Source organism: Apiospora kogelbergensis (genome assembly GCF_038363985.1).
Source record: "Apiospora kogelbergensis strain CBS 113332 chromosome Unknown utg000008l_segment0_segment0, whole genome shotgun sequence".
NCBI lineage: Eukaryota > Fungi > Ascomycota > Sordariomycetes > Amphisphaeriales > Apiosporaceae > Apiospora > Apiospora kogelbergensis.
Window position 1 is genome coordinate 2,014,179 of NW_027117425.1, and position 23,364 is coordinate 2,037,542.

The 23,364-nt window shown below is 51.6% G+C and overlaps 7 protein-coding genes across 7 annotated transcripts; 4 read left to right on the plus strand and 3 right to left on the minus strand.

The window, feature by feature from the left end:
• Positions 1-4,513: 4,513 nt before the first annotated feature.
• On the minus strand, positions 4,514-4,927 carry PG998_012600 (uncharacterized protein; the record flags this gene model as incomplete). Its single annotated transcript, XM_066879416.1, has 3 exons — positions 4,514-4,675; positions 4,737-4,757; positions 4,829-4,927. The coding sequence occupies 3 exons, from the start codon at positions 4,925-4,927 to the stop codon at positions 4,514-4,516; spliced, it is 282 nt and encodes a 93-aa protein (XP_066725800.1).
• Positions 4,928-10,461: 5,534 nt separating this feature from the next.
• PG998_012601 (uncharacterized protein) lies at positions 10,462-12,239 on the plus strand (the record flags this gene model as incomplete). Its single annotated transcript, XM_066879417.1, has 5 exons — positions 10,462-10,594; positions 10,714-11,141; positions 11,197-11,475; positions 11,541-11,855; positions 11,916-12,239. The coding sequence occupies 5 exons, from the start codon at positions 10,462-10,464 to the stop codon at positions 12,237-12,239; spliced, it is 1,479 nt and encodes a 492-aa protein (XP_066725801.1).
• Positions 12,240-12,294: 55 nt separating this feature from the next.
• On the plus strand, positions 12,295-12,474 carry PG998_012602 (uncharacterized protein; the record flags this gene model as incomplete). Its single annotated transcript, XM_066879418.1, has 1 exon — positions 12,295-12,474. The coding sequence occupies one exon, from the start codon at positions 12,295-12,297 to the stop codon at positions 12,472-12,474; it is 180 nt and encodes a 59-aa protein (XP_066725802.1).
• Positions 12,475-13,111: 637 nt separating this feature from the next.
• On the plus strand, positions 13,112-15,522 carry PG998_012603 (uncharacterized protein; the record flags this gene model as incomplete). The annotated part of the gene is made up of 5 exons (XM_066879419.1): positions 13,112-13,173; positions 13,230-13,309; positions 13,426-13,458; positions 14,040-14,384; positions 14,453-15,522. 5 exons carry the CDS (start codon positions 13,112-13,114, stop codon positions 15,520-15,522), a joined length of 1,590 nt encoding a protein of 529 aa, XP_066725803.1.
• A 2,740-nt stretch (positions 15,523-18,262) lies between these two features.
• Positions 18,263-19,239, minus strand: PG998_012604 (uncharacterized protein; the record flags this gene model as incomplete). The annotated part of the gene is made up of 2 exons (XM_066879420.1): positions 18,263-18,352; positions 18,406-19,239. 2 exons carry the CDS (start codon positions 19,237-19,239, stop codon positions 18,263-18,265), a joined length of 924 nt encoding a protein of 307 aa, XP_066725804.1.
• Positions 19,240-20,038: 799 nt separating this feature from the next.
• PG998_012605 (uncharacterized protein) lies at positions 20,039-21,130 on the plus strand (the record flags this gene model as incomplete). The annotated part of the gene is made up of 2 exons (XM_066879421.1): positions 20,039-20,575; positions 20,684-21,130. 2 exons carry the CDS (start codon positions 20,039-20,041, stop codon positions 21,128-21,130), a joined length of 984 nt encoding a protein of 327 aa, XP_066725805.1.
• Positions 21,131-21,805: 675 nt separating this feature from the next.
• PG998_012606 (translation initiation factor SUI1) lies at positions 21,806-22,762 on the minus strand. The gene is made up of 5 exons (XM_066879422.1): positions 22,633-22,762; positions 22,351-22,425; positions 22,131-22,159; positions 22,066-22,108; positions 21,806-21,995 (listed from the first exon to the last, which is right to left on the minus strand). The coding sequence occupies exons 1-5, from the start codon at positions 22,658-22,660 to the stop codon at positions 21,847-21,849; spliced, it is 324 nt and encodes a 107-aa protein (XP_066725806.1). The 5' UTR covers positions 22,661-22,762; the 3' UTR covers positions 21,806-21,846.
• Between the last annotated feature and the right edge of the window lie 602 nt (positions 22,763-23,364).

The following is a 23,364-nucleotide window of genomic DNA, read 5'->3' on the forward strand; positions in this document are numbered from 1 at the left end:
CAATACCTCTCAGAACATCAATAAGTTGATAGAGCTAGACCCGTGTACAAGGCGACGCCTGCTGATGGTGCCAAAAATCCGAAACTATTCGAAGAAATCCAAATAAAGTTAGGGATGCGCGTTGACATACGCAGTGCAGGTCAGATGTGCATCGCATCTGGTGGACGGAAATGAAGGTCATACACTTGACAAGGTTTGCATGGATCGTGAATGACTGCCCGGTCCATTCAATCCAAGGCGAAGCAGAGTTATCGACATACATTCCGCCGGAAATCAGACTGCGATGGCCTTCAGTGACCACCTCATAACGGACTTCGGTGTCCCTTACTTCTTTAGACCCCCCAAGCAGCGTTTCTCTTGTATTTCCAGAAGTCCTCGGCTTACTTCTCCGGACCAGGAACTTACGAAAGCTCAGCACTATGTATCTGGTCTCCATTCAATCGGTATTCGTTCGTCTGCTCAAGGACAGACTTGCAGGCAGGTTGGTGATATGCGAGCCGAGCCATCCACATCCCCACAACCAAATTCACGCCTCGGTCTGCAGTCTCCCTGGCAAGCTATAGAAGGTACCTACCGCCAGGCCATCGCTGCAACTATCGCGTCGTGTGATTCTGGAAAGGTGTAATTCAATTGGCCTTTAGCATTGCCGCTTCTTAGGACAGCCTTGCCCAGCTCGGATGTGTCATTAAGCTCCAAATCTGGCATAGCTCAGAACTTATGCAGTTCATGCTCTGGCACCTTTCCCCTTATCGGGCATTCGAGCATTCGAGCATGCCCCGCGATGTCCTCTTCTTGCGCTTGCTCCGGAACATCGGAGAGGCATTCGTGCTGCTGTTGCCCGTGTCGTATATCATGACGCTGGTGGGTGTTAGCCAGGCACTGTGTCAATGTCAATTCATGCGGACGCCGAGGAGAGCAGTGTTTGGCGCTGCGACATATTTCACGGTCCTAGTTAACTTAGTGGATGGGTTAGATGGAATGGAACATGTAACGTTGTCCCGATCCTTTGCGGTCGGATGCGGAGATAAGGAGACTGTTCAAATTGCCCACGTAATAGAACCAGCAAAGATAAAATGTTTGCTTGGCATCCGTCCGACTGAGAAGACACCAGCCAAAACAGTTGTCATGAGTATAGTAATATGCAGTCAGCCGTGGGTGAGCATGACTTCGTATCAACCCGCACTATACCTCCCGGCAGGTTGAGCCTACCTGGACTGTTCAATGTCCGGGGCCCAGCACAATGATAAAACTTCCACTTTGCGCCTAAAACTGATCAGAAGATATCACTTTCCCCGAGTCCTAACCTTCCCATGCTTCGTCTTTCATTCGTTCTGTTACATGTGAACAGACCTTCACCTATTACCCCTGAACGGCACCACGAAACCTCCCAGAGACATATGGACAACCCTGCCGTCTCCAAATTCCATGGCAAATACTCTCAGCCCAAGGCTCTTCCGTGTCTGATCCATCGAAGAAGCGTCTGAGCTCGCCGATTACAAGGCAAGCAGCTCTTCCAAGTTGCATATTTCCTCAAGATCCGACAGTTCGAGTGTTTGGGTTACAGCACGAGAGCTAGAGATCTCTCCCTAATGGGAGAAATGGCGCACAAGAGCAGATGACAGAACTGAAGATCATCGCAGTCAAGGTCTCCGTCACATAGTGAACATGCTTGCGGCCAAGTTGTGCATTATATCGTCCGCCTCATGTCTCGCTGCCGAAATGACACCACGCCTAACATGGGTGATCTGGATCTGAGGAGTGAACTCCATCTAGCTTGCAAAGCTGGACTGTACGACCTAAGTGGCACATATGGTAAAGCAAGCCACTCAGCTGATACAACCATATCAGTTAACTCGGCCCACGTGGCTACCTCGGCCGACGCACTCGCTCTAACAGCGGTGCTGATGAGCATGGTCAGCTTGAAACCAACGCCAGCGCACGGGATGAGCGCGCCATGGCGAATGGGAGCGACTGCACCCAAGCAAGGCAAATACCACCGTAGGTTGCATTGCACGATCATGAAACCCTGAGGGACGGTTGCATCTTGAGTCTTGGCTAGATAACACTCTGGTCAATTCCACACCGGTCCTCTTGGCCTTGGCCTTGTGTTAGCAGTGGACAAGCCTCAGTGACGGCGTGGAAACTATAAGATCAACACACTACCCGCTCGCTCTTCACCAGAAGCCTGGGATAGCTGAAGAGATCCTTCGTCTCCAAACCCACGGACACGGATTCACAGGTTGGATATTGATGGGTAGTTCTTGAGATCCTTGTCTGACTTCTCCTTCGCCTTGACCTCTTCACGGCTACCCCTGGCTATTATCCCACTCCAGCCATTTGTTGGCTGCGAAATTCGAGATCATGTTAGTAAATGTTGTGGCTGGGAAGACAAAATTGTTGTCTCTATACACATCATCATCAACTCAGCCAGATCGTTCATGGTTTGTAGAGTTGGACAGAGCTAGCAGTGAGTGTGATTTCCATGTGATTTGGCGATGCCAGGAGACCTTGTTCCGCACGATTGATTCCTGGCAACCCTGCCAGTGCCTTCGGGACTCGGTTACCATTGCTGTCGCGAGTGACTTACTCGAGTTTGGAGCATCCTGTGACTCATGGTGATGCCGGGAGACCTTGCAACCGCGAGTGATTCCCGGCAACCCGGTCGACCTGGAAGCATCAAATGATGACGGTGGTTGCGCACTTGGTCTGCCTGGTGCTCGGGTCTCTGGGAGCACCGATAGGCAGATCGTGGGTGTTTGCCTCTCTATTGGGTCTCTTTCTGAGGCCATTGTGTTTTGTTGCCTGTTTTTGTTGGTTTTGTTCCTTTTGATAGGTAGATATCTTGTGGGTGTTTGCCTCTCTACCGGACGTGGGTGCTTGCCTTGATACCGCACGTGGCTATGAGTGTTTGTCTCGTTACGGTGTGCTTCTGTTGCTGTTCCGATCGAGTTGCTGCATGTGTTTTGTTCATGTACGTGTTGCTCATGTATGTTTTGTTCCTGTGTGTTTTGTTGGTTGTTCGCAAAGAGGAATAAGTGTTGAAGTCTTGGAAGAATCCCACAATATGGGCACTTTAACAAGCATGAGGAAAGGGGTGACGTCCTGAGAGGTATCTGGGTAAGCACTACCCCGTTACCCGACTGCAGGTGACGAGATATCAGGGGCTAACTCAATCGCTCAAGTTCAACACTCTGGATACTAGCCCAACAAGGACGTTCAAAAAGAGGCCAACAAGCAACGCCACATCCATACGAAACACCTCGATCCAGTCTCTGACTGGCTGCCCAGGTAGTTTATCTGCTTCCACCGGACTCGACGTTTCGACTTGATAGCTACCAGTCTCTCTAGAACCTTTGACTATAGAACCAGCAAAGTCAGTGACGCGTTTCGAATTTCTAGCTCATGTGCATTTAAGCCGAGAGGCCGCGGGCTTCAGCTGCACCCCAAGGAACGGAGTGGTTCGCATAGTATATCAGCCTCATCATATTCAGACACACACAGCACATATCTGTTTCAGAAGACAAGACTTCAGATAACCACAGTGCTTGGGGATTACTGGTTGTCATCAGCCAGCCAATCGAGACACCAGGCAATCGGGAACATATCCCAAGTTGGGGATCAGTCTTCACCAACCAGCATCCAGCAACTTCACCATCCTCTACTCATCAAACTATGATATATCCTTGTTTCTTCACCGGCTACAGGCTTCATGCTCAAGGGCTGTCATTCTTCTGGTCTTCCTTCGTCGGTTCGACGTCAAGCTGTCAACTCAATTCAGGGGCTGTCATCATCTGTCCAAGCACCCTTTACTCAAATCTTTTTATTCGTATTGGAGATGTCTCCAACTCTCTTCAATCTTTAAGTTATTCCTTCGAACTCACATTTGAATATCTATTTCACATTTCAACTGCCAGCTATCAATCGACAACCAGCAGAGCTAACTTTTCATCCAGAGGCCTTAATTCGATCAACAGGTCGTCGATCAGAAACGAAACGTTGACTTTATGCATATCTTCTACATAAAGTCATTATTAAAGAGGAGGGCTTAGTAGCGAGCCTTCTCACGGTTTATTTAGATAATGTAGTAAATCAGTATATATAAGATATAAGAGCCGAAACAATTCGGCAATTCGTCGAAATGCATAATGGGCAAACATCTTTTCCATATGGATAGTCTTTAGAACATAGAATCTCATATCTCCAAGCATTGATTCCTTGCAAAGCTGCTATGGTATCCTTATCCTTCTTCCCTTATCGGCCTTTTCGATTTAGCCCGTCGAGGGCCACCTTCTCCCCACGAGCTTACAGGTTGATGATCGAAGGGTAGTCTCTGAGGATTTATTCTCCGTTCGCGGGATCACGCCACCCAATAATCGCAGCGATAGTCACGGGCGAGGGAAGTGCGGTTATAATATAATTGTTCATTTATTCATTCATTCCTTTAACAAAGCCCGTCCAAAAAAGCCTTTCGATCGAGAGCACTTTCAAGTGAGACCAAAGGGGAAAAATAAATCTAATTCATCTCCTCGTCTTTAGCGGCGGCAGCAGCAGTGGTGGCGGCGGCGGCGTCGTCTTTCTTCTCCTTCTCCTTCTCCTTCTCCTTCTCCTTCTCCTTCTCCTTCTCCTTCTCCTTCTCCTTCTCCTTCTCGGCAGCCTTGGCCTTCTTCTTCTTCAGCTATTAAAGGTCATAGGTTAGCAAACCTATGGTAAAGGGGTTCGTTACAGGGGATGCTTACCTGCTTCTCGTGCCTGTTCTTCTGTTTTGATTATTGAAATATTAATGACTGAACATAGAAAGGGGCGAAATATAAGACTTATAAGTACTTACGTTCTTCAGTTTTTTGACCTCCTGGGAGGCGGCGACAGGGGTAGGCAGGGTGTGGTTTCTATTCGCAGGGGTCGGCGGGGGCGGCGCCCCAATGTTCATGGTGACGGGCCCGAGGAAGACTTTTTAGCTGGCAATACAGAGTGTTAGTACAATAATCGGTGGGATGCACAGGAAATAAGGATAGCAATGAAGGACAGGAAACACACAGGGGAGCCAGGAGAGAAGCAGGGAAGTGACGCAGAGAAAAGGAGCCCAAGAGAGAAGTCCAGGATATTGTGGCAGTTATCGGATCTCCCGTTGTCAAGGACGTCACAGAACGAGGTGGATAAGAGCAAAGCATGGAAATATACTTACTAGTGTTTTTTGTTAGTAGTAGTGTTGGTGTTGGTGTTGTTGTTGCTGGTGGTGGTGGTGTCGGGTGCTGTTGATTGTGTTTTCGAGAAAATATTTCAGCAGCAGACTCTGGGTTTCGTGGCCCCATTGCACCAAGTATAGCAGGTACGTCCAGTGCCTGCCCCTGGGCACTTACTTTCCTTTGCAACGTGATATGGTACTAAGTTGTTTCTTTACGTTTTGGTTGCTGTAAGTCGTGGGACGGATCAACGATGGCGCTTGTGTCAAGCTCAGAGATGCCGTGGATCTGCGAGATCTTCGTGTGCTGTGAGCATGGGACACGAGTCGACGTGCCTCCCCTTTCCATTCATGCGAGAGTAATTTCCACTTCGCTGCAGTAGAGTCTGTACCCTGAACTGGAGGCTCGTTTGTAATCACTGATACCAGTATTTCTAATACTGACGTGGTTCAAGTTCTCAAGATTACTGCCACTATCTCAGGGCTTTATTCAGGCAATGCAGTATCGAGTTAGTGTATGTTTCAAAAAGCTGGAAAAGGCCTCGAGTAAATTCACCTGGCGATCTGCTTGGGTTAGACGGAACAAGTGTCAAGAGATGAGCTGTACCAACCCCGTAACGACGTCCACGATGATGGCGATAAGGGCATCACAAGAGCGACGCTGCCGACGAAGCCTGCGGTGATGCCGTCACGATAACTTACCCGATAAGGTCGCTTGCCTCCTCCCGAAGCATAATATTAGCGTCTATGTGGTTAGGGCATGAGACCGGCCTTTGGATCAGACCCATATGCAGTATATACACTCTTGCTCTTTTATGTCATAAGGTCGGATTTCATTGATTCTAGTCAATTCTTGAGCCAAGCAACTCGCCGAGCACACTCTCCACAAAGAATTGCACCTGGTATGCAAGCCATTATGATTATCATCACCAGCTGGGCTTTTGTCAACTTGGTTGGCATATCCAGCTATCTAATCACTCGCATGCCATGCAATACTTCATCCAACGCTATTAAAAAGGGGTCCCGGCAGTAATTAATTTCTCAGACGAATGCCTTTGAGTACTACTGGAACCATCATGAGTTATTTCCCATACTGTAATTTATTGTATCTAGCACGTATTCAGGCTGTTTTTCATGATGTCGTCTCCTTGTTGTCGGTCCTCGAACCTCTTCAGCCAATGTGCTATGACAAGGCAGTGGATACCTCAGTCTTTGGTTCATCCCTCAGCAATACAATTCTGCCATATGTAGATATAGGGTCCTCGAGAGCATCTCAGTCTCATGGAGGATTGAATACAACTCCCATCCTGTGTTTATTGGGTAATAATGTGCTTTTACCTCTGGGCCCAGGTCAGGGGATCGAGGAAATATGACCCTCATTCCTGCGGGTTCTCCCATATGTAGCATGCATCCTCAGAATTGGACTCTCTATCTATCTTCTTTTCTCCTAGAATGTCACATTCAGTGACGCATACCCGTTTCGCCTCAACCCTGGCTTCAGATGCTGTAGAGCGAACTGTAAACAGCGTTCGCAACAACCCAAGCTGTCTGACCCCTTCACCTCTTCCATCCGATGATCTCAACTAACCTCGAAAGCTCACCAGGTCCATCCAAAGGGCTGTCACAATGTGTATACACATTCACCTTGTATTTGACGAACACGAACACTACATTACTCAACCCCTTATATAACAAGAAACCAATGAACCGACAATTTACCATCAAAGAAGACGCCAGCCCGAAGGATACACCTGCAGAAACGCAGTCTACATAACACAAGTGCACATCGACACACACTACCTGCCGGCTTGAGCAAGGCCACAAACAAATAATCCTTTGCAAACCTTACCCGAGAGCACATGATCTATGTATCCGTCTCCTCGGCGAGGGGGAAATCATGGATTTTCCTACCAAAGGCCTCGTCAGTCGTTCAACTTTATCCTTTATATCACAGAAAAGATCTTCAGGAGAGCTGTACACATAATATTGCGTAAGTATCCTGCCCCCTATGAGCTTTTCACAAACCTAATCATGATATTTACAGACGTCCTTCATCGATATCGATCCTATCCCAACCGAACTACAACAAACCCCTTAAAATCCAGAGAACCAAGAAAATGATTCACTCATATGCCCAACACAGGAAATATGGCCAACCACAAAATAGTCTCTGACACCGTGGGCTTTTGTGTCCAACAGTCCCTTAGTGGGATGGACCAGTTTCTTGGTTCTGGTTCGCCAGGACATTACCTCATTTTCTGCTAGACTACTGCGAGAAACTCAAACCAACGAGGCACTTTCATGGCTATAATACTCGTGAAAGAGGTGTGATACCAGTTTAAAATTAGAATATGTTGATCCCCAATCCTAACCCTAACTCTGGGGCATACAGTAATTCGAATGAGTTTCCAAAAGTAACAAATCATCAACTATCCTACAATACACCACACCTCCGCATCCTGGCCCGACAGCACATAGCACCCTGGGCTAGATGATAGCAAATCCCAAGTTCTGTCTTATCCTCGAGCGTAAAGTTCTTGCACCCTTTTCCACAGTAGATTGAATGGTAGGTCAGTCCAGCAAACCTAGAACGAGACCAGCTAGATGATGCCATTGGAAAAGGAGATGGCTGCGAGGATCTAGAACGTCGAAACTTGGAACAGTTTCATTTTGAACTTCTGCCCACTACAACCAATATCTCCGTGAACATTGTCTTTGCCTTGGTTTTATTATGCAGCCCATGTCTTCTAAATAGGAACTCTTTGACCTAGAAAGGACGGCTGTCTCTATGATTTCAGAACAAAGAAGACTTAATAGCGGTCCTTCTCACGGTTCGTTCGGATAATGTAGTTGACATTTGGTGACCTTTGTAACCCAAATAAAATCAAGAGGTCAGCATTATCCACACGACACGGTTTCAAGCACCACATCACAGTATTTAGCTGAGTGGCTACTATCTTCCATGGAACTCACTAACAGTCACATCTGCAGAGTCGTTTTAGCTCTCCCAACGATCACCTCCCAGCGTACCAATCCAGCCGCCACAGCCGAGACAACGCCCAATAATATATTCGAAGCAGACTCATCCTATAACCCGAAGCCGTTCCGTCTCATAGCCTAAAGCAAAACCTGCCTTATACGTCGAAACAGTTCAGTTTGATAGCTCGAACCTTGGACCTCTGGTTCCACCAGCCTTGCAACCGAAGATGCTGAGGTCGCTGATCCCAATACCACTTTCCCTCTATGCAAACCTAGGGTTGGTCTATGGCTATAGGCTCTCCCTGTCGCAATATGACTACGTTGGCTTCGGTTATGGCCAAGGACTGAAAACAAATCGTCAGTTCTCTGAGGTCCTGCCATGGCATTCAAATACTGCTCTTGTATCTCCCGGCAGTCATATCTGCCTGTTCCTCCAACGGGTTGCTCCTGTGAGTAGTACACCAGATGTGGATCAAGTTTGAGTGTTCACCGACAGACGTCGTTCTCCCTCGTGGGATAGTTCTCAGTGAACAGTCCCATGTCAGCTTTCACCCTTAACGCCCCTTTCGTTATTTGCCACGCTAATAATGAACCCCGGTGCTCATGCTGGCTGTCGTAGCCATGTTAAACATCTTGCTTGTCCTGTAGACAGTGATCTCTTGCTAGACTGGTTGGGTCCTGCGAAAGTCCAGTCTCATGCCACAGTAGTTCACTAGAATATATACTCTGTATGCCAACAACGCTCCCATCCGTAACACCGTCTGAAACGGCTTTCTGATATGTATAAATTGTCTCTGGGGGTGTCTTAAGGTGCTCGCACGAGTGTGCATATGACTATTCACAAGGCCAGGCCCGTCGCAGCCCCTCGGCTCGCCCCTCGGCTCGCCCCTCGGTTAGCCCCAGTCCGTCCCAGGGGAGCTCGCGGGCTCAAAGGACGTCCACGGCCACTGAGATTGCCAGCGCTCCGGCTGATATACTCCCCGTAGCTCCCAAGATCGCCAGCACTCCGGCTGACTTACTCCCCGTCGCTCCTATAACCTCCTATCCACCAATGAGAGCCGTATTCTGCGAGCTGCTCCGCATATTTTGGAATTCGGACCCGCGTGGTATGCTTGAAGTCAGTCCTGCTACGTATAAAATCCATCTTCTGGTTTGTAGATCGTAAATTTCTTTCTGGTTTCTTCATCAACTCCAAGTCTGGTAAGTCTACGGTTTCTTTTGTTCTTGCGTCCCAAAATCCCATCACCCCAACACACCACAGCTATACCTTTGCCTTTGCATGGGTATTAGCACCCAGGTAAGGTATGAGCACTCAGGTAAGGTATCAGCCTCCAGGTAGGTCAACCCTCCCGCCGCCCCAGATGGTAAGCTGGATTCGAGGCGGCCGTCGACTTGTATCCGCCAGGCCGTTCAGTGGATCACTGGCCTGCCTGGAGGGGAGAGGTGGGTCATGGTTCACAGGCGGCCATACGCTGTATATCATCGCGGCCCCCCTATCATCGGCGATCAGTCTCATACGTTTAGCGGCCAGTCCCATACGTTTTAGCGACCACTCCCCTATATTCGATGGCTCAACCCTTCCCTTTCGATTGTTCTCGACTTATTTATTTATTTGTTTGTCTTTCCAAAGACCCCAAACTAATCACAACATCACTCATAATAGTTTTTTGAGCTGAGCACCCAAAAATGTAAGTTATTTTTCTTCTTCTTTTCACTCAAGCCAAGTCTCCCTACCTTACACCATCACCCATCCACACTTTATCTACGTTGCATAATATTTCTTCATGAGCTGGAACAGCTCTTGAAAGTAACATCACGTCACAGTTTGGCCTGCAAACGTTCCCCCTCCCGCTGCAATACACACAGATATATACTTGACTCATCTCATCCTTGACCTCTCTTTCAGTCCACTGACTGTTCGGCAGCCAGAAAACTCCCCTGTTGCTGAGTTTCGCTGCGTGATCGGTGAGTGCTCTTTAATATTCCCTCTTTACCCACTCACACCGCTGCCGCGGTGGTGTCTATCACAGACTCCGTCTCATCTTCCACACCCTCTTCCTTCTTTCCATCCCTTCTTCTCCATCACTCACACGTCGCTGCCGTAGCTCTGCTATCGCAAACTTCTTCGTCTCATCTCTCTTGCCCTGTTCTTTCCCCATGATCATGTGGTGCGCCGTCTTGCAAGCTAATGCATTCACGTTCGTTCTTATGTACTAACTCGCGTATCAGCAGATCTACCAAACAGCCAACTCGTCTGACACTCCTTAAGTTCTACTGACGAGTGAGTCCTCTCTGCCACGACCATGTCATCTAACTTCGGCCGTGCCGCCTCAGCCGGCGAGAACAATACGGGCCGCGGCTCACGCTTCAACCGCACCGCAAGTGCCAGAGAGACCGGCTCTCCCGGTGCCGTGTCCAGTGATTCTAGCACTGATGGTAAGTACTATTAACTTTTACTTGTTCTACTGGACTTCCCCTTCCTCCAGCAAGTATCTTTGGGATATCTTCATCCCTAGTTATCTATTGTTGCTATGACACTCATTAAATACCTGCAGGAGGCGTTTCCCTCGGTTCGCTTGGTGCCAGCATGAGCCGGCTCAGCTTTGCCGAAGCCGTCGGAGTCAGGGACGCACCGCGCGGCATGAATGACCATGACGATCCCTTTGGAATTCGTCAGGAGCCTCGTACTCATGTTGTCGAGCATCGAAACCGCGAGACTCGTCGCGGCCGCAACTCTAACGGCACCGTAGATGCCCAGGCTTTCTACCCAGCTAGCGCTTGTGTGTTCGTGGCTAAGTACGTTCTGTCACTCACTCAACATCTCTTGGTATCCTTTACTGACGGCGTCATCAGTCTTCCTGAGGCTATGGACAATATTCAGTTGGAGCGAGAGCTGAACGACGCATTTGGAGAATATGGCGCTGTGTTCATTAAGATCCGCCGCGATAAGGATAATATGCCTTATGCGTTCTGTCAGTACACGGTAAGTAATTTCGAGAAGTGTTACTCGGGCCACCTAACTGACATCCTGGATACAGAACGACCAAGATGCTTCTAATGCTATGGCTCGTGGCGCTGGCAAGGAGTTTCTAGGACGTCCCTGCCGCATTGAGATGGTTCGCGCTAATAGAACCTTCATTCTGCGCAACTACGTTGGCGGAGACGTGTCCATTAACGAGGCACGGCAGATTCTTGAGCAGTTCGGACCGATTGGACGAGTTGAGGAGATAACTGCCGAAACCGCTTATGCCAACGGTATCAGGCAGGGGGTGATGGTCGAGTTTAAGAACTACGACCCTGATCGTGATGTGCAAGCCGTGAGTGTCTTCATCCCTTTTGAGACGAGCCGTTTGCCAGTAACTAACCTATCTTTTCTTTCTAGGCGTTCCGCCACCACGCGTTCTACCGTGTAACGGCTTATGATGTTCACCGGGCCCGTCGCACCCATCCCACGACCAATGCGGATCAGGCGTACCAGCGACGATATGAACTGGATAGCCGATCGATTTTCATCGGAAACCTTCCTGAAGACGTCGCTAGCCTTGAACGTGAGGTTCGAAACTTGGCTGGAGAGATTGGCCACGTTCTAAGCGTCCAAGTGATTCGCAAGGAGGGTCGTCATGGTTACGGCGTCAGCGCTTTTGCGTTTGTCGAATTCCAGACTGCTAGCATCGCTGAGCAAGCTGCACAGGAACTGGTAAGTTTCATTCCTCGAGTAGAGCTACACATTGTATCGTCTAACGACTAGCATCTTTAGACTGGCCGAAGAATCTGCGGCTCCCGAATTCGCGTAGAGCGGAAGGAAACTCGCGAGCCTGGCAACGGCCCTGCCCGTCGCCCTGCCCGAGAGGCCAATCTCTTCACCCCTCGCCACGCCGACTATACTCCTCGTCGCATGGCCAACACTCCCCGACGTGTCGACAGCGACGTCGACCGGACTGGTGGCGTCCCTGTCAACGGACCACCTACGGCTCCGGTCTTGGCCCCGGCTACTATGGCATTGCCAACTGCATCGTTCCCTCTTGGTATCCTCACACCCCGAACTACACCACGACGTCTTTCATGGCACCCTCTGGTATAGAGGGCTATCCGCCTCACCCGTTCTACGTGCCGGCCACCCTACCCCTACCCCCAGTATGGTATGGGCAGAACCTTACATGAGGATGGGTGACCCGGACTTGGCCAATTCTGCTTGGCAGGCGGCTCTGGAGCATGCTCATCGCTCGCCGGCATTCGTCGCTCCTAGCAACCACGAGGCCCCTAGCGAGGATGAGAATACGGGTGCTTCTGAGACACGCCGCAACAATGGCGCTTAGGTGATTTGCGTCTCCGAGTTTGCTAGAGACTTGATTGCGGGCTACCTAGCTCTTATCTTGCTAGGTTCTCGAATCCTGGTGTCATGGAGAAGAACGACATATGGTCTGGATATGGCATGGAAAACCATGACCTTTTGGCCATTTCTTTTTCGACTTAACTTCGCGGCTTGGGCCACAGTGTACAATAGATAGGAGACTTCTCTCGCAGGGACATGAACATCCTGCACACAGCATGACTAGCATGCGCCACAATGAAAACATAGATGGACGGAGCGCAGTTGTGTTTCTCAGGGCTGATGTGAATTTATGTTGAAGTCTGGAGTCTAGAGTCTAGACTGTTCCTGGCTGACGATCTGTCGAGGATGGCCTGTTTCTGGTTGCACCGTTCTCCACACTAGGGACAAAGTGGATGGCGTCGCGAAGATTCCCCGCTGTATCGCCGAGGCGCCAACGACAGTCCACGGAGCTAAAATATATTTTCCTGACTTATCAAGTCCCGAATCGCCCATCCTCTTCCTACGTTTGTCGAATCAGGAGCTTCAACTGCGTCTAACAATACGCATACCCGCGAACAGCAACATCCAGCATATCCCTTTATCGACTTGTTGCGTGTCAGGCGTGCAGCATTGGGCCGAGAATGGGTCAACCGTCGTTTGAGGCATCCAATGCCGTCATCTACGTTACATATGGCGCCTTCCTGTAGGGACCGGAGTCATCTTTGATGTAGAGATATCGTGTGCTGACTGTCTTTCTAGGGCATTGGGAACAGGGCTGGCCGTGAAGATGTGGAATCAGCCCAAGGCCGACTTCCTGGCCGGCAACAGAACTCAGACGGGTCAGAAAACAACGAAGAAGATCGCATAGTTGAGGGTCTACAATGAGCCTCACAGAAAACATCTTCATCGAAAAGCTTACCATAATGAAGACCACGCTCGCTAACTATGCCTGTAGCCTTTCCTTTGGCCCTCAACTTCATCGCCGCTGGTGAGTAGAGGCGAAAGCTACGCTGGCTTAACCGCCGAGCAAACCATCTCCTTGTCGAGACCCCCGAGCGGTAGCACAGCTTGATGAGAAGAGTATCGACTCCCCCAACGTTTATATGCGACAAAGCTGCGACGGTTTTGGGGGCCACCCGAGTGATCAAGATCAGCTCGAGGTCTAGATTGATGACGGCAGCGAAGACGACGACGGCGCCGACATGCGCAAGCTGACCAATAGGTTCGTACCCATGATGAATATGGTTTCTGTCTCCCCCCTCGCTCGTCCTGGATGGATAGACTGTTCACGAGGTTTGAAGGGGGAGGCAGATGGCCGCGGCTCACTACGGGCGCCGATTCGGAACAGCTCTTGTCCCGATCCAACCTTCCCCGGTGACGTTCATCGTCACGGGAGGAAGGAGATCGAGGAAGGAGCCTGCGAAGATGAAGCTGAGATTGTACCGTAATTACTCGATCAAGTTAATGCTTGCGTGGGAAAAGTGCTGCCGCTCCGATGAAACCCCCTCCCTTCTCCTTTCCCATGCTCTGAGTTTGCTAACCGTTATATGCTTTTGTGTGAATGTTCAGCCATGGGCTCTGGAATTCTCTTCTCATACCCGCAGCTGGCTATACTGGCTGGTCTTCAGGGTGTCATTACTTATGCCCTTTCTTCGGCTCTGCCTTTGCTGGCCTTTGCCGCGCTGGGCCCCGTCATCCGGAAGAAATGCCCAGAAGGATTTGTGCTCACGGAGTGGACAAGGCAGCGATACGGCATCGTTACGGCGCTTTACCTGAGCTTCCTGACGCTCGTCACGTTGTTTCTTTACATGGTGGCGGAACTGTCGGCGATAGGCCAAGTGGTCACTGCGCTTACTGGCGTCAACGAGCTGCCAGTCATCATTGTGGAATGTGTGGTGACGACGGTCTATACCTGTGAGTCTATTGTGCTATTGGCTAGTGTACTGGGGGATGTCTCAGACGCTGATCGTATCTTTCACCAGCGATCGGAGGATTCCGGATTTCCTTCCTTACCGATAACGTGCAAGGCGCCATGATCGTTCTTCTGATCATCATCGCTACGATCACCATCGGGGCCAAGACGGAGATCAAGCGGGAGCTGATCGAGTCTTCCGGCCTCCTCGAACCGAGCCTCCTGGGCTGGCAGCTGCTCTACGTGCTCCCCGTCGCGGTCTTGACCAACGACTTCTTCCTTTCCAACTTCTGGCTCCGCACCTTTGCCTCCAAGACGGACAAGGATCTCTGGGTTGGCATCAGCATCGCCATGGTGGTGATCCTGATCGTGCTGACGCTCGTCGGCTGCACCGGCCTGATTGCCGCATGGTCCGGTGCCTGGCCTGGCGACCCGGCGCAGGACGGCTCCGTCGCCTTCTTCCTGCTGCTCGAGCGGCTGCCCAACTGGGTCGTGGGCATCATCCTCGTCATGGCCGTCACCATGAGCACCGCCGCCTTCGACAGCCTGCAGTCGGCTATGGTGTCCACGGCCTCCAACGACCTGTTCCGCAACCGGCTCAACATCTGGTGGATCCGCGGCGCCGTCGTGGCCGTGTTCGTGCCCGTCGTCGTCATCGCGCTCAAGGCGCCCAGCATTCTGCAGATATACCTCATTTCGGACCTGCTCTCAGCCGCGACCATCCCCGTCCTGGTTCTGGGCCTGATGGACCGCTTCTACTGGTGGCGCGGCTTCGAGGTGCTCGTGGGCGGCCTCGGCGGCATCCTCACCGTGTTTATATTCGGCACCATCTACTACGGCGACGCCAAGCTGGGCGCGGAGCTGATTCTGCTTGAGCAGGGGCTGTACACATCCGACTGGGGCGCCTTCGGTGCCTTCGTGGCCGCCCCCTTCGGCGGGCTCATCTGGGGCTTCCTGGCTCTGGGCGCGAGGTTGTCGTTCCAGTACCTGCTGGCCAAGAAGCGGGGCCACCGCTTCGACGCATTAGACAGGCCTCTCATTGCCCCCGACTCCCGAGCCGACGACGACGACGACACGAACTCGGTCAGCGTTCAGCGCGATGAGGTGGGCGTCTCGAAGTCTACGGGCAAGTTCTTCTAAAGTTCTACAACCTTGTTGAGGGGAAGACATGGCAGTGGGTGAGACTGCCGGCGGTCGAGGAATTTGGGAGAGTGGACTGGGCGAGTTGGCTTAGAAGGATGCGAGTGATATAGAGCGGGATGTTTGTATAAATGGGGATGATACAGGCGGGCTTGGTGGCAGCACACGAAAGGACGCGAGCGTGCGAGGAGTGCAGATGTTAAGAGAGAGCCTAGAGATGTAACGGCTTTGGCGGTAGTTGGAGATCTCCATTCTAGACACAGTTATTAGGATTATATAAATACGAGTACTGGGGTCAGTACAGAGAGACAAGCCAATCGGCGGAAATTATGTTTACTTTACGCATAGTTGATCCTTTCTGGGAATGCTGCCTGGGATCTGATCAAGGGGCATCACCCTTTTGCAAGGCACTGACCATATGGATGTGTAGCAACTGACAAGCCCGGAGAGCCAGGAAGTTATTGAGATGAACTTCAAGCCAATAATTCAGAAAATAGCTAGATAAAGTGTTGTGTACAGAGAAAGCCATCTAGGGGAAGGGTATCTAGTTATGCTGATTAGGTTATTGTTAAGCTAATTCTGTATCAGGCAGGAAATAGGTTCGAGTTATTCTATCCATCACCGATGATAGGGGGTGTACTTATCGTTGGTACACTCGCCGGTACACTCGCTAACACTCTCGCTGACACTCTCGCCGACATACATATCGCCGATCAAAAGGGGTATACACATCAGTACACTTGCCGACACACTCGTCGACACACCCATCGCCGACTGAAGGGGGCGCTCCCATCGTCGATGATAGAGGGCGGCTCCCATCGCCATTTGGTAGGTTGGAGTTTACAATCTTTCTGACGGGCTATGAACTACAATACTGCTGACCATCCTTTTCTTATTCTATATTATTCGTTATCTAGTTCGGGGGCATCGTAAACCTGCTGGCTGGGTCGTGAAGGTGGGCGACGTGAAGTAGGACCCTAAGAAGACCTTGGAGACGATCGGGGATCAGGAATAATAGGTCGGTTCGGTATCGGTCGATGGGGATGGCGGGAAGCATGGGTCGAAACCCGAAGTCACGTAGAGGGTCGCTCTTGGGTATGACGTGATATGCGTGCTTTATATACAAGCAGGACCTCGTAATCTACAGTAGTCAGCTATGGAAGCAAGGGTCTCTGGCTCGGAGGTTACCTGTTCTTTGTAGGAAGCAAACCAAGGCGGTCTTTGTCTTTCGTCCTGTCGAGGTGGACTGGCCAGGCAAAATAGCTAGAAAGGCGCTGCAGGGGAGATATTGGCAAAAGAAGTAGCGTTCGAGCAAGTGTACGTGAGACGGCACGGTAAAGAACGTTCGGAAATCCAAAGGAAGAGAAGCAGGTATTGCCGAACTACCTAAAGGCTGCGGTGGGGTATTCGGCGGCGGCGGCGGTAACCTGTACATACGGACTGGAACCAATGTTCACCAAGACCAACAGCATCGTTCATGACTTCTTTCCCCCGAGACTGTGGTCTTCGAGTCCCGCCAGTCTTCTTGGCCTCCAGCTGAGGACGACGTCAAAGCCTCCAAGGCATTGGGTTGTCTTCGAAAGTGGCGAAACGCCCTCATCCATATTTCCCATATTGGCTCACCCTTTGTAAATGCCTTGTTTACTGCGGTTCTTGAAAGGGGGATATTCATGTATGTCTTGTTCCAAAGGACTGTCTCCCAAAAGATTCTCATATCCGATCACTCCATATCAACAGGATTCGATGAGCTGCGAAGTAGTATTTACAGCTATGAAAGCGCTGGCCCAATCCAATAGACCCCGAATACGATGGCGATAGCGACGAAGCCAAACTCACGAAGACCTCTTTCCGATCCTGCGGCAACAGACTTGCTATGCGTGGAGCCGGTCTACTCGCATCGAACCTGAGAAGCTTGTACAACTGCCGTTGTCAGTGCTGCAGGCATCGTACTACTTATCGGACTATCACATGACATTGCTACTAGCGACAGCATCAATGATAATACCGAGAGAAAGACGTAGAAGAACAGAGGCAAGGAGAGATTCATATATAATCTAGAGTATTTGATACCGTTATCCTACACCGGCAGATAGAGGGCCCTCTTGTTGACTAGGGAACGTAGAAATCCCCTGATCTGGTGTCATCTCGAACTTGATCACTACGGATAGTTTTGGGTATTGGCACAGTAGTTGTCATGAGAGCCAGGTAGTAGTTGATCGTCACCCCTTTTCTCGTCGATTTCCCGTTTTTGATGCGGCGTAATACAATTTGTCTGCCTGTATCTATCCCACACATCTTGACAGCGACAGGCTCTCTAGCCAACGAGATTTATCGTAGCCTTCCCTTTACTTTATGGGCGAAGCCGCAGGGTTATCACATGCCAACGTCGAAAGACCAGATCCATTTAGAGACCCATTGAATACCTCTGATACAAGAGCTGACGACTTGCTATTCGGCAGTTAAGAGGCTCCTAGATCTGACCAGTCTCTGCAAACCCAGGGGGTGAGTCTTTACTTGGTAAAACGTTTCTCATTTTACTATTATGTTATGGGCAGAGGGGGTAGGAGTCCTGTAGTTTTCGCCGGCACACCACTACCCCGTACAGTTACAAGATTTGTACAATAGTTCCCATATGGTACAGCACCCCTTTTCATCTATCGCTCGTTATGCCTACTTGAACAGTTCTTCCAGGGAAGAGAGATGGTTTTCTTCCGGCCACATTCATCCACACATCCCCTGATCACTGGCTTAGGTTTTTAGCCATCCACTCTGCCGTCTCCTTGGACTCAAGGTAGCTTTCGAGCGTAGACTCCTGCAGCGTGCCCCAGATCTTCCAGGGGTCTGTTCGTAGGTGTTAGTGTGGTCGATTTGGGAGGAGAGGACGAGGTGCTCGAGCATGGGCTTCTCGGTCACGACTGGCTCGGTAGTCTTGCCCTTGGGGATGTGGCGGACAACGCGCTGGACGCTGGCGATGGAGACGATGGCCTGGCAATAGGCCTTCTGGGTGCCGCTGGCGGTGGGCATGAGGCCGATCTTGTGCTCGGCGATGCGCGGGTACGTGAGGGCGCTGCGGTACTTGACCAACTCCCACTCGGCGCGGTAGCCGCGGGGACGGGAGTCGATGATTCCCGCCAGCTTCTGGTAGTACTCGTAGGTGCAGACACGGCGGAGCGTCTCCTTGTCGCCGCGGGCTAGCGCCTCGTTCATTTCGAGGTGCATGGCCTTCGCGGCGGGTAGGATGACCTGGCGGCGGACCTTGAAGCGGGGCCGGGTTTTGTAGTTGGGCATAGAGGCGACTTTGAAGAGCAGCAGCGACGCGTAGTTGAATATGCGCGTGTAGTTGACATGCCAAACCATCTGCAGGAACTTGATGGGCGATTTCGGGTACCGCCAAAAGGGCGGTGTCACGAACGTCTGGGGCAGGAGGAAGGTGAGGTTCTCCATGCTAAGCTCTAGCGACTTTCCCGAATGGTTTTCTTTCTTCTTGTAGCGGTCGTATTTCGGGGCCGCCTTGGCTCGGAGGGGCGAGGACATGGTCCTGAAGCCGCGAGCGGAGGGACATGTTGTCGGTGCCGCGCATATCCTGCTACTCCTGCTGCCACCACTGCTGCTGACGCTGCTATATCTGAGGCACAAACCGGGCGCTGCGGTCCTGTAGGCCGGCATGGAGGCGCGGAGCGATGGCTGCAGCAGCCGAGTGAACTGCTTGGTAGCCATGGGGGAGAAGGGCCCGGGGGGGGCTTCGTCTGGATGGTCGAGACTTCGTATGCACCGTGAAAGGGGCCGAGAGAGCTTAGCTGTCCGGGCGAATGGAGTGCCTCAAGGGTATCAGACTCCTGGATCCCGAGAAAAGTCAAACTCGTGACACTGTCCGGCAGCAATGGTGGTGGTGTGTCTTGCTGGTCTCGAAGGGGAGAAAATTACAGTGGAGCCGTTGACAGCAGGCGGCCAATAAAGCGCCGACCCCCTCTAAGTGCTAGCTTAAGGTTCAATTTCAATTCAACTCAACCGCCGCTGCCAGTTTGCAGTCTGTCCAGAAAACCAACCAAAAAGCCCAGGTCCCAGGGTCGGTGGGCTGGAGGGTCGAGCAGAATGACCTCACAGCGTAATTAGCGCTGCCCAATTGCAATTCAATCTGATTCAGTCTGGGGGACCTTGCATGCTTCCTACGAACTATCAACACCGGGTATTTATAGTCCTGTGTGTGTGTGAGTAGCAGGTATACTTGCATCCATTCCCTTGCCTCCTTGCGTTGTATATTTGGTTCTTGTTTTCCATATTGGCCTGGTCATCCTTGGCCGCCTGTGACTATCTATATCTGCCCAATTGCACCCACCCCTCCTGTCCTGTGTGTGCGTGTGTGCGTGTGCGTGTGCGTGTGTGTATCGCTTGTCATTATTGAGCTGCTTTGCATCTGTGCCTTTTCGCTGCGGCCGCCATCAGACAAACCTTCTCGACGACCAATATATCCTCCCCCAGGACTCGGCAGTCCCCTACTTGCCCGGGCGGTCAATTGATGGACAACTTGTTCTCGAGGTCTTGGACATCGCAGCCGAACGGCCATGGCAACAGCGCCCATGCCCACCCCAAGAACCACAACAACATCCACCGCCCTCCGTCGTCGTCGTCGTCTCGGTACGAACAGATACAGCAGGATGGTTTCGCGCCGATAGCACGCACCTCATCCCACGGGGACGAGAACCCTTATATCAACGGCAACAACACCCAGCATCCGCGCAACTCTGCCGTCGCGCGCCCTGGCTTCATGCAGCCACGCATCGCCGTCGCCCTGAATGTGCCTCGCAAATGGCACCCCTTCCTCTTCATATGCCGACTCTTATCCATTGCGCCCGCCCTCTGGTGGGGTCTGCGGTGCGCCCTCCGTTTCCTCATATCCGACTTCCTCCAGAGCCGAGACGTGGCCCAGTTCCTGGGGTTAGATTACGGCAGCGGCAGCAGTGGCATACTGGACTCGGCCTCCGACTCGGTGCGCAGGCAGGTCAGGACTGAGCAGAGGCTGCGCCTGACCGAGACTGGACTGTCCATCATATGGGTACGTAGCTAGATTCCCACTTTGCTTCTGATGCCACCTCGGCTACCACAACCTCCTCGATCGCTCTTTCCCGAGTAATATGTTAACGCCTCTCCCCTCTCGAAACAGTGCGGCGCCGGAGCCTATCTAGCCTTCATCTTCACCGACAGCCTCATGTCCCGTTGGCTGCTCAACTACACGCCCCAGGCGACCATCGTGCGTCTCTTTACCCTGACAGGCATCTACTTCTACATCTCGAGCTGGACCGTCTACCTGCTGGGAGGCGGTGACGACCCCTCGATGCTGCTGCCAGCCTGGATCAGCATCGCCACGACCTTGACGGTCTGCTACCACATATCGCAGCGTAAGATCAACATTCGGAAGGAGACTTCTGCCAGTATCAGCATCTTCTCCATCACCAGCTTCATCAGCATGGTCGCCCTGCTCTCCCACCACCACATCAACCGCCTCGAGTACCCCGACGTCCCGCTCTTCGGCGTCCTGCAGAAGGCCGCCGAGCTGGGCGGCTGGATCGTCGTCAAAGTACTGGACTTGCGTGACCGGGACGGGCTGTAGCTGATCGGCCTGCGCCTGGGCGTACACGCCCACCTGCTTCCATCTTCGATTTGCATTGTTAGACCGTCAAGGCGTTGTTGGTTGGTGCTGGGTTAACATTTACGGGGTGTTCATGGACAAAAGGGGCAGGCGTTTGTCGCATTTGGTGATTCCGTTGCAAGTTTACATATATACCCCCGATACTTTAGGCATTCTATGTTGCAGATTACACAATTCATGAGGATGCAAGGGCAATAACATCCCCCAGCTTCAATAAAGAACAGGGACGCCCGTGTCTCAGAGATGCACTCTCTATTTTCATTCGTACGTAATTAACGCGCTTGCAGGATCAAGAAAAGAGAGGCATGCAAGTCACTTGCCAATCCACTCCCGCTCTGTCTCTTCAGATCGCCAAGCGAGGTGCCGAAGCGGAGCAAGATGAATACGATGAGTACGAAATCTTCCAAAACTCCCCATGCCATTCCGTAAAAGTCCTGTGTGTCAACAGGGGGTATCATGCCGGATCCGTGCCATGTCCGTGAAAGTAACGCCTCTCGTCAATGATCAAAATCGTGCCCGTTGGAAGTTTCATGGCTAGCCAGCAGCGCTCGCCGCCCAGCGTGGGCTAGCGAGGCAACGTTGCCCAGCCATCAAACTATTTGTACGAGCGCGAGAGGATCGCGACGAGACTGATGCCGTTTCCAGACCAAGACGCAACGGGGGCAATGAACATAGGCTTAGAAACCGTGGACCTTGATGGTCTTGATGTCAAGCTCTAGACCCTCCTTCTTGTCGACGAGGAACTCCTGGACATCCTTGCGCTGATCACCCTGAAGCTGGATTACTTCGCCCATTTCGGTGTCGTTGACAATGGTGCCATTGCAAGCTGCGCGGGAAGAGCCGTGTTAGTGCATCGAACGGTAGCGGCAGTCCGACGGAAGAACCAGTCAACTTACCAAACTTCTTCTTGATGACCTTGAGAATCTTCTTCTGGTCGAACTTTTTTGGGCAAGCCCTGAACCGTGGTCAGGGTCTTACGTCCATTGCGCTCTGTAATACAAACAAGGACATTAGCTACTGGGGTTTCGTTTGGTTGAGAGAGAATGCTGGATGATGCAAGATGTGGTGGGGTCGTCGGTCAATGAGGGGCTACTTGTCAGATTGAAAGCGCCTCGTCTCATTGCTGCACGTGAGATGCCTGGTAATGAAAGGGTGTATCGAGTTGAATGGCTATAACATACGCTGAATACGAATATGGATGTAATTTTGTGCCTGTTTGGACTCTCCGGTATCCTCGTCGGCTTCGGCGAAGGGGTCTATTCATAAAAGAGGTTTGTCAGCCAGGTCGATCACAATAGCACGAGCACCCGAGGCTTTCGGGGGGATGCGGGTTCGATGGCAAGAGGAGCGAGGGTTTCGTTGGACACGGTCCTGTATCGCATCGCAGGGTCGCACAGAAAGAAGCGGGAATGAGGCCAGGGAAAGTGGCACCGGATGATGGCGATGATGTGGCAGCGACTTACCGTAGGTCTTGAGGTTTTCGATGGACATATAAAGCGAGTTTTCCGGGGTAACTGGGGAAAGGGTTTTGTTTTGAGGGGTTCTCGAAGTGGTGCGACGGACGGATGAGGTCTCGCAGAAGGCTTGCTGGATTGCTGTGGTTTGTGGTGATGTAGTGGTTTTGCTGTTTGGTAGTGAAGTATGAGAGAATGCTGGAGTGATTCCTTATTCAGAGCTGCTTCGTTGTCTGGGTGGGTGGGTTGAATGAACGAAATAACTGGGGATGGCAGTTGGCCGACAAGGCTTTTAGGGGGCGGGCAGCGGGGGGGGACAAAAGTCCAGGAGAGCCAGGCGCCAGGAGCAGCGCACCCAAAGCCAGCAAGCGACAGGGCAAATGGCGGGGGGAGGAGTGGCTGCTGGTTGGGCAAAAGCAGTGGGTCCGCGAGTTAGGCCAGGCCCGTCAGATCAGCACTTTGCACTTTGCACCAGCCGAGCACCAAAGCAAAGCAACTTGTATTATTCTACCTGAATACTCGAGACAGGTGCCAGTTGACAAAGCACTGACAGAGACTATCGCCCAAGTATGTGAGTCATGTCCTACCCTCCAAGTTACGCAGCCGGGGGAGATGATCCCGTCGTGTTGCTTCTGGTTTGCCTGCGGTCGGCACAAGTATGGCAAACCCAATCTCGTGTGACCCAGCCTCGACTAGGGTGGGGTCTAGTCAAGTCGGTTTTTGCAAAAAGCCGCGTCTAGA